Below are 10,419 nucleotides of genomic sequence, written 5' to 3'. Positions count from 1 at the left end.
ATAAAGTGATCTACCACCCACTAATGCTTGACATACTTAACTTTGCAGGTAGCTAAAGATGAAACTAACCATATTATTTAAAGCGAACTAACTCACCCTCCTTTTTACATTCTTTGTTATTCCACATGACCCGGGTCAGGTATCCGACATTGCTTGCAATCCACTGGTAAAAGGTTATTATTTAATAAATTAATAATAAGCAAGCGAAAATTTTTCTTAGTAATTTGTAATTTAAAACATTGGCTCGTAGCGATACTCTTTTGTGAGAAAGCGTTAAATATTTTGATCATAGAACTCACTTCTGATCATAATGTTGATGTATTGGATGACTCGCTAAAAAAATATTTTATTGAACCAGGAATCTAATGAAAAACTTTTTTGTTTTATTAAGTTTTCCTTTACTTACACTTCTTGTCAAACCCTTTGTTTCATTTATATGTATACAGGATGTATCAGGACATACCCAACAGGCTATAACCAGAGATTCTTGAGCTTATTTGGAGTAAAAAATGAAGACGACATTTTACTGTTTTTTTTTTTAAACTTCCGTCATACATCGCCATTGGATACAACCTAATGAATCATGTGGTATGTGCTGTGTCTCGTCTTCACGGTCCTGCAGGAAAGAGACGGAGCGCGAAGCTCGGGAATCGCTGGTTAAAGTCTATTGGGTACATCCTCGGGATATTAATTTGATATCAATATTCTACTAATTTATTTTCATAATTTTTAAAGGCTTTATATATTTAACTAATTACAAATATAATATAAAGACTTTGATTGGTTTAAAACTTCTCTCGATTAACTATTTGGGCACCCCTCGTTTACAGCTTTTTAAAAATTTTATTAAAAAATCTCTTAGGATGGGTTGTTTCGGAGAATTTGAACAATTCATCAAATTTCAACGTTCATTTTCAGGTTCTGTGAAAGACTTATTCAAGTTCTGTTATTATATCATTGTAGGCTAGTTCCTTGACAAAACTGAAATAAAAACAGAACTTGAAAAAATCTTTCACAGAACTTGAAAATGAACGTTGAAATTTGATGAATTGTTTAAATTCTCCGAAACAACCCGTCCTTAGTCATTTTCAAATATCATATTCTAAATGTTAAATAAGTGTTTTGTAAGAATTTAAAATCTTACACTACACTCGAGACTCGAGCCTGATTTTGTGATGGCAAAACAGGTTACCTACTAGTGACAAATAACTGATGCACTAGCCAATCTAAAACAAATTTGTTGCAATGGCGTCATAAATGGCATCATGGCCTATGTCATCTACGGGTCTTTTTAGGGAAATAAAGGAGAGGAAGTTCTGGAAGGAAACAAGTATGAGGTGTGGGTTGGAATCTGGGTGTCAGTGTTTTCATGAGTAACGGACGTATGAATCCACTTCACCCACTGCGTTGCAGGGCGATAGGTCAATAGTCATGTTGGAGGTCAAAGGGTGTCAACCAGTGTCTCCCGATCCGGCCCGCCACAGTAGGGGCAGACGCATCCGCCTCAAAGACCTAGACCAGAGGTTCCCAAACTTTTTTGCCACACTTAGACCACTTGCCAAAAAAATTTTTTTCCGTAGACCCCCTGCCGAATATTTAATTTTCCTAAAACTATTAACGTCCCATGTGATAATCATTTATTTTTTTCGTAAAAAGATTCCCTTCCCTTGCCTGTCCAACAACCAGGTGGTGGTATGGTTCCTCTGTCTTTATACTGTGCAGACAGGGGCGCCCTTGTGAGGTACTACACCAAATGAAAATGAAGCAGGATAAGCAACGGGAATTTCTTTCTGTAGCTGGCTCTACAGAACTGCCCCTAAGTTCTTTGTCAGTGCTTATTCCGGTCAGTTCTTCTGGTCACATGATATCCGATTCTTCAACGTTCCATTTCCATAGTCAAAATGTCCTCAAACTTAGTTTTGAAGTCTGTGTGAAGTGCATTTAAATGTTGAACGTCATTATTACCCTGGACGTTTTTCAAAAACAAGTTGGGGAACTAGGAAAATTCGCGGCTTCCAATGTGCTTGAATATATTAATTCTGACGAGAAAAGGAATGTAGACTCTATTTATAAACCTCAATTAACAACTTTACGAAATATAAAAATACAAATATCAAATAAGTAATTTCTCAGTCTATTATATTTGTGTTAGGTCTATTGTGTCATTTACGGAATTCCCAAATGTTGACTTGAGGTAAATGGGGGTCCGCTCGTATGTACCCCCATTTGAATCTCGTGGACCCACAAATTTTTTTCTCGTGACAGACCCCCAGCAAGCCGATATCGACCCCTGGGGGTCCATATAGACCACTTTGGGAACATCTGACCTAGACGGACCTCACCCCGCGAACCCAGCCACGTCTGCCCAAGTTACCAGACATTTGGCAGAGGTATTGGTCATCAAATAAATGGTTTCCAGGGCAGCAGTACCCAAATTGTAAAATTAGTAAGAACTTGTTAGTAAAATATATAGTTGCTTTGGTTGGTGACAGTCAGAGCAGGTCGAGTATAAAGAGATTAGGTGAATTTGGCGTTAAGGAAAGAAAAAAAGGTTTGAACTAATTTTTTATTAATTAGAATAAAATATATTTAAACACTTATTTCTGACATATATCGTCCCTGTTCTGGCAGAAAACGTTAACTCTAATAAGTTAACGGGATGCTTTTATTTTATACACAATAACTTCTACTTTTCTTAAAAATTATTTCACATATTTATAAATTTTATTTCGGCTTTTAGATATAAACTATAAATGTATAATACAAGAGGATTATGTTAAATGTACATTGTTTTGTCATAGCTGCAGTTTCAGGTTCTGTTACCAACTTGATAGGCCTTCAATAAATTAAATAATGAATTATTATGTCCCGATGGCGTCCACAACCAAAGATTGTTTCCATGAAATCCCAATGAGGTTAGCTAAGTGCTTAGTGAGCATAATCTACTGGTTAGTGTGAAATGTTATTTCCATTAACCTTTAATCTTGATAAATAAAAAAAACTTTGTAATTAAATTAACCACATTGAATAGCTGGTAATATTTCTTTTATCTACATAACTTTTATACCAAAAATATTCATATTGCTAATTGTAACTTACGATCTTTCTGTATATTATTTATCTCTTGTTATTATTTACTGGTTTATCTCTATTATTATATAATATCTATTAGAATTTCCAAATAACTTTACAAGTGGTGTCATAAAACCGCCCAAAATATACAATAAACATTGGCAAGAAAGTACAACAGCATTCAATTAGATATACATACACAGATGGCACTTACTTTACAAAAGCCAAATAGCAATGAGAATGTAATGCAACCAACCAACATGCCTGACCTGATTGCAAGCAAGTTAAAGTTACAAGTTAATCACAATCTTTTTCCCTAAATAAGTTCTGGAAGCGCTTCCCACGTCTCCATCTCCGTCTACCTGTTGCCTGAAGGGTGGGGATGTAGGAATATAAACTGTACACGAACGGACCGGCCTAGGAGACATTATCTAATTACATTACTTTAGCATTTCGTGCATCCTGCGCAGAAAGAAGCTCGTTGCCAGGTGCCAAACAAAAGGCAACTTTGTGGAAACAAGAAAGCACGGACATTTTCAAATAGACCTTGTTTCTGTGAAAAATCTATTTTGTTTTCAAGGCAGTGTCAAATGTTTGCCAACTTGCATTAAGGAAATAAAAAAAATGAAGGGTGTAATGCCTTCTAACTATTCAGTATTGTAAAGCCAGGCCATATTTAACACTAATGAAGTTTCTAAATAGCAAGACCCAGAAGATTTGCATTTAATTATAACCTAATTCAGATCCAACACATTTATCAAGGTCAGCAAAATTTATCTAAATGGAAGCGAGCATTGCTGCTTAAATACGGTAACCAGACGAACACTGTAAAATCAGTTATATCTAGGCATGAAAAAAAAAACTAAGGTTAACACGTTGAAGGATGATATTTTCCCTCCATATAACTGTGTAGTGACAAGTTAATTTCAAAAGATCCTGAAATTTCATTATTAAAAAATTTACCCATAAAAAAAAATGATTTTTTTTACTTAATATGTAGATGGATGTATTTAAAAAAAATGTATTTTATTTTTGGTTTGACATAGGATTGAATCAACTTCCTGGAGAAAGGGACTGGAGCCAACCGTGCTAACAATTCAGCCAAATCCCGATTGGGTAGGACTGACATTTATTTACTACATTAACTGCTGTAATGTCATCCAATTTCAGAGAAATGCGTATATGTCCATGAAAAAATGCATTGTCATCGACAACGAGTCTATCTGCGAGTTTCAGCTCGATCAGATATCGAGAAATGGGTTAATTTCCACTTCCGAGATTCGCATTCATTCATTCATTCATAAAAACAAAATCGAAAAGCAAAAAGATGAATTTAAAAAAAATTGTACACTTTATTTGTTTATTCACTTTGTGACATAGAATGCTTGTACTGGATAGTTTCAAAATCAAAATGCAGCTAGCCGTTCCATCACAGTTCTGTTAAAAATCGAATTGGCCTTGCCAACAGGACTCTGTCCATCAACGTGTCAACTAGGTTAGGTTAAGATTTTAGGCTGGATTTCTTTTATCACTTTTCAAAAGAGTTCTGATTTGTCACTGTTGCTTGGAATCTTAAATTCATATTAAAAGTTTTCTGAGAGTAATAAGATAGGTATAATTAATATTGGGCTAGTTCTTATAAAGAGTAAAGAAAACCAAAGGATAATTAGAATAATATCACTAGATGATACGAACGCGCTGGGATAAGTTTTCAACACAAAAGACCCTCCGGATTTAATAAAAGCTATGGAAAAAGGTATGATTCCAAAAAGGGTTTCAAATAACTTGTTTAATGAATAAAATAAAATTAAAAATCAGTGATTGAGTTTCAATTTGTTCAAACATAAAAAGCACCTATTGTGAAAGAATACAAAAATTATCAAATAAGTTATAACCCTATTGCATTAAAATGCCAACAGAACTGTGAGGAGTCCAAATGTGTTGTTTTTAATGCAAAATTTACACCGCAAACAGATCTTAGTCATTATTATGCCCTAAATCATATCACATTAATCTCTATTGTTATTTGTACATCTCCATTTATACAACCCCAGTAATTTATTAAATAAATGTTTGTAGTACGGCTCGCACAATGCAAGTTTTCATCTTATTGCTAACTAAAATTTGATTATTTGCTAGTAAGTATAAGTAATGAAGCTAAAGTAGAATGAGAATATGCAAGTAATACATATTGTTGCAAGCAATGAAGTCAGGGCCGGCCCTGTGTAGGGGTAATTGGAACAGTCCGCTCTGGGCTTGATAATACCTAATGTATTAATATTCACTTGATAATACCTAATGCTACGTATACATACGCAAGCCGAACTGCCGAACTGAACCTCAACTTAGGAAGGAACTAAGCAACCGCAAATTGCGCAAAACGCCGAATGCAGTTGCTTCGTTCCTTTCCCGCAATTCGTGGCTCAATTCGCAAATGTATACGTACCATTAGATAGTGCCCTCGAGGCTTTTACTAGTGCCAGGCGTCATTTGGCTCAGGTCCGGCCCTGACTGAACTAATAAGATATTGGTGCTCTAATAGAAATAACTCAAGATGAAATAAAACTATTCCATAAATAGGGCAATAAGAATAATCTCCACGTTAATAGGATAGTTAAAGTATGTAGATATTAACGGTTATAACTTTTGCGTGGGCCCGATCTTGACCTCTGATGGGATAAATGCCTGTGGATCTGATGTATGGACTACATGTTTAAATGTGCACTTGCACTTTATCTTTAACATGTCAGTAAATGATGAACTAGATCGGTAGTTATTAGCACGCTAACATGTGTACACATATATTTATTTTATTGTTTCCAATAGTTTCGTTTGACTGCACGAGACAGCAATTTAGAAAATATATAATATATCATTTTCACAGAAAGACTGCAGGTCTTCTTAAAGTATATATGTTTAGTAGCAAGGGAGAGTAGTTAAAGGGGTTAGTTTTAAACACAATGATGGCCTTTGTCGCTATAAAAACTTGTTAATTTTTTGTCAAGCCTGTTTCAGACCACACTATATTCTTGTGGCTTGGCCTATTTCAGCAAATCCCTCACAATACATTCCAATGGGAATGTATGGCAAGTGATATGCTGAAATAGGCCCAGCCATGATCCGTATAGCGTAATCTGTCAGCCCTATTAGACTCTTTTACATGAATACACAAATTGACAGTTGATACCACCAAAATATCTATAATATTTTATGAAGAGGAAAAATCCATGGCAATATGTTTTATTTTTGCACTTTGGAAATTAACACAACTTGCAAATTGGAAGTCAAGTTCATTCATGTTCAAACAGTTAAACAATGAAGACGGTTGGATTTTTTTTAAATTTTCTGAGTTGTGTATTTCTTTAAATACTGATATATAATTCCAATTACTTTGGCATTTCTTTGCTTATGTGTGATCATATCACAAAAATCCTTCAAGTTGATCATTCTGAAGAAAATTATGTTTTATTTTAAATGTAACCTCTAATCAGGTTACAAAACGGTAAATTTAACTAAGTCTTAATTAAAACTATGTATTAAATTGCAAGTTGCCTGGCGGCCTACAGCAATACATATGTATATATATGAAGTTGTCACAAAGATGGCTTGGCTTAAAATAAAAATTCACTGAGATTTTATCTGAAATAATTGGTGAATTTACTTAATTTAAAAGGAATTTTTTAACAATTACATAATATTTAGTAGACATTAGATTAAAAATGTCGACATATGCACCATCAAAAGTCTAAATTAAATTATAAAAATGGGAATATGTTCAGTAACTAATGGCCAAAATATGCATAATGCACATGCCTATAATCCAATGTCTAATAATATGTAATAAAAAAGTGTAGTTCAGGGAATATCAGGAAAACAATTTCCTTAGGATGGGTTGTTTGGGAGAATTCGAACAATTCTTCAAATTTCAAAGTTAATTTTCAAGTTCTGTTATTATTTCAGTTCTGTCAAGCAACTAGCCTTTAATGATATAATAACAGAACTTGAATAGGACTTTCACAGAACTCAAAAATGAACGTTTGATGAATTGTTCAAATTCTGCGAAACAACCCATCCTTAGTAAAGTGTTATAAATACCCAAATAAACATTTGGGTGGTGGTTGTAACAAAGGCCATCTTTTTATGAGCTGAAAAAAGGGAGAGGGAAAAACTTTTAGCAAGATCTGAAATGCGGCTTTATTCACTTGTGCTGGCCCGAGTTGAAGATAAAGGCTGGTCAATGTTATCAATAAACCTATTTATACTAGCTTATGCTTAATATCGTAGTAGAAATGATCACCCAAAGAGTAGAGCAAGTTTCCAATCACAACTCAGAATTCTGGAGGAGCTGGTCGTAATGTTTTTTTAGGAAAATGGCTGTAATTTTGAAGATCGGAAGTAAAAACTAAAACAGAACATTGAAAGCAATGTTTATCACAAGATAAGCATCTCAAATCACAGGGTCAAACTGGTGATGGTCTCTCAGTAGGTAACGCAATGCAGATGTGGGACTACTTTACAATATTCACACCATTAAATATAATATTTACGTGTTCGTTGCTAATAATCATAAAAGGCACCTTCTACATTTTATCTTTCCTAGTAGATTTCACTGTAGAAATATAACATACCTATTACTTGTGAGAGATTGTAACTGATTTCTAAAGCTAGTTATCAACCAACACGCAGAAGATGTCCACATTTAAACTAAACTAGCAATCATATCATTATTCTGGATGTGATGTAGGTTTCAGTGACCATATTTATTAAATTACTATACATAAATTTGTACCTTTTGATTTTATAATAATTATTAACAAACCGCCAAAAGTATATTTGTTTATTACTAACGATAATAATTTTATTATTAGCCATTTTGCTGATCATTTGAAATTTGAGAATAGAAAATGATAAGTGATTTTTGTGCTGTACGCTGTTATTCTTAGTGAATATTCAAATCTTTTACATGGAATGACACAATATCTAATTATACAACATATATATGCTACAAGACCACTCTACCCAAACAAATCCATCTACTACAATTCATGTTTTAATTAAATGAATAACCTTTAAATAATAAGAGCACAATACTTTACAAGTACGGGAAACTGTTTTTATAAATAGGTCATATTTATTTAGTCACTAAAGACCAAGATCAAAAAAAATAAATATATTTTTTAGGTTTAATAAACTACATAACCATAAACACAAACCTTTTCACATAAATAAATCTGTTTTAAAATCACAAGATACAATTATAAGATAATAATATTATCTATAAGAAGAAACAAAATTAAGAACACAATGGAAAATGTCTCAATGAAATAGTTATTTATGCACTGAAGTTAATGTATTTTAGAAATATGTATAATGATTTCAACTGGCTAAAGCATGCTCAGGTTTTATATAAAATACAAGCTCTTTTATGAAGGCAATTATGAAAAATTATTATTTCCCTGATGAAATAAAATGTATTTGTTTCAAGTAAAAGGTATTCAAAATAATAAATCAGAAAATGGCAAAATATACAATTAATGTGTAGGTTAGAAACATTACCAGCCAAAATTTCAAGTACAATATCGATGCATTCCAAATGAATATGATAATTGCATTAATTAAAGTTACATATTAGCAGTTTACACAAAACTTTAACCAACTTAACGTACAATGGAGTCAAGTAACTAATAATATATTTATACAAACACTATATACAATATGTACAAAATTATAAAACTTACAGTTTGTACTTGCAGAAATATAAAAAAAAGCTGATTTATATAGAATACAGTAATTTACAGAGATACAAAATTACACTTAAATTTAAAAATAAACTATATGTAATAAAGTAGTATGCTTTAACATGATATTATCTTCCATGGGCAGTGCTGCACCAACCAACCCATGATGCGGGTGGATGAACCAACTCGCTCCCTTTGTTATAGGACACTGGACTACACTTGTACTCCACTATCGATCCAATACCAGCGGGGACATGTTTGTGCAGGAGGTGAAGGAGGCGCACTCCTGGCTGCGGGGGGCGGCAGGCTCCTCTGGCTCGGGGGGCCTCCCAACCTCCTCCTGCAGTATCTCTTCACCCGCTTCTCCATCACCTGCAAATCTCCCCTCTGTTAAAAGCCTATCTCGACAATCAACTGCACAAATAATATGGACGTATGTAAAAGGGTAATATGGACGTATGTAAGAGGGTAATATGGACGTATGTAAGAGGGTAATATGGACGTACGTAAGAGGGGAATATGGACGTATGTAAGAGGGTAATATGGACGTATGTAAGAGGGTAGTATGGACGTATGTAAGATGGTAGTATTAACACCTCGACTCCGGTGATGGGTCTGGTTTGACCCAGTGTTTTAAAAAAAAAAGATTTTGCCGCAAATATCTCGTTTAGGCTAATTTCCTTTAGTCTATTCTTTCATCAAATATTTACCCACATTTCGACTCAAAAATGATTAAAATCGGACACGTTTTAAAAAAGTTATAAGAATAATTGTGTTTAAAAACACGCAAAAACTCATTTCTTCTCAGTTGAATTCGAGCAGCCGACGAAACAGCATATCTCTCGCTCTGTCCTTCCGTCTTTGTCTCTCACAGTCCCGCGCAGATGTTGTCAACCATTCGGGCACATTTCTAGTATTGTGATTTTTGTTTGTGACTTTGTTTTAATTTTTTTTTTCGTAGCGTACGAACGCAATGGCAAAGCAAAATTATTTATCTGATAATGAGATCGAAAAGCTACTTAACAGTTCGAACAGTGAGATCAGTGATGATGGCGACTTGGAATTCGAAACATTAGATCCAGAATTTGAAAGTGATCCGGAAGAAATATTACTAGAGGAAATATCTGAAAGTGGAAATGGAAGTGATAATGAAGTTAGTGTAGGAAATTCGAATGAATCCGTTGCAGATCAACATTTATACGTGTCGAATTCCGGATTCCAATGGAATTCTGCGCCACCAGCCAGCTCACGTACCAGAAGCCATAACATTATTTCTTCTACCCCTGGATTGAAAAACGGTAGCCAGAACATAGTATCCATCAGAGATGCTTTTGATTTGTTTATTTCAAATGAAATGGTGGAGGAAATTATTGAAAATACGAATAAATTCTGTCAGCTCAATCCGAAAAATTCCAGCTTTCCTAACATTACGAAGACAGAAATGTATGCATTTTTTGGAGTTCTTTTGGCTTCAGGAAGAAATCGCGGCCGAAAGTTAGAACTAAGCGAACTTTGGACTACCGAGGATTTATTCCGGCAGCATTTTTTCCCCTCCGCTTTATCTAGAAATCGCTTCCGCTATATTTTTAGCAATATACGTTTCGATGAC

General features: G+C 34.1%; 1 protein-coding gene across 2 annotated transcripts in view; it reads right to left on the bottom strand.

Annotated features, from left to right (window-relative positions):
* Nucleotides 1-2,552: 2,552 nt before the first annotated feature.
* Nucleotides 2,553-10,419, bottom strand: part of upSET (SET domain-containing protein upSET) — a 47,144-nt gene continuing 39,277 nt past the window's right edge. For both annotated transcript variants that reach the window (XM_089634561.1, XM_089634569.1), the window contains one exon: nucleotides 2,553-9,182. In XM_089634561.1, coding sequence (XP_089490687.1) covers nucleotides 9,040-9,182 — 143 coding nt within the window. In that variant the 3' untranslated portion in view covers nucleotides 2,553-9,039. The remainder of the gene's footprint in view (nucleotides 9,183-10,419) is intronic.

Source organism: Hesperophylax consimilis, chromosome 1, assembly GCF_061612785.1.
Source record: "Hesperophylax consimilis isolate HC1 chromosome 1, BYU_Hcon_1.0, whole genome shotgun sequence".
In the NCBI taxonomy this organism is placed as follows: domain Eukaryota; kingdom Metazoa; phylum Arthropoda; class Insecta; order Trichoptera; family Limnephilidae; genus Hesperophylax; species Hesperophylax consimilis.
The sequence above is the reverse complement of the archived record's forward strand: the minus strand, read 5'-3'. Positions and strand labels throughout refer to the sequence as shown.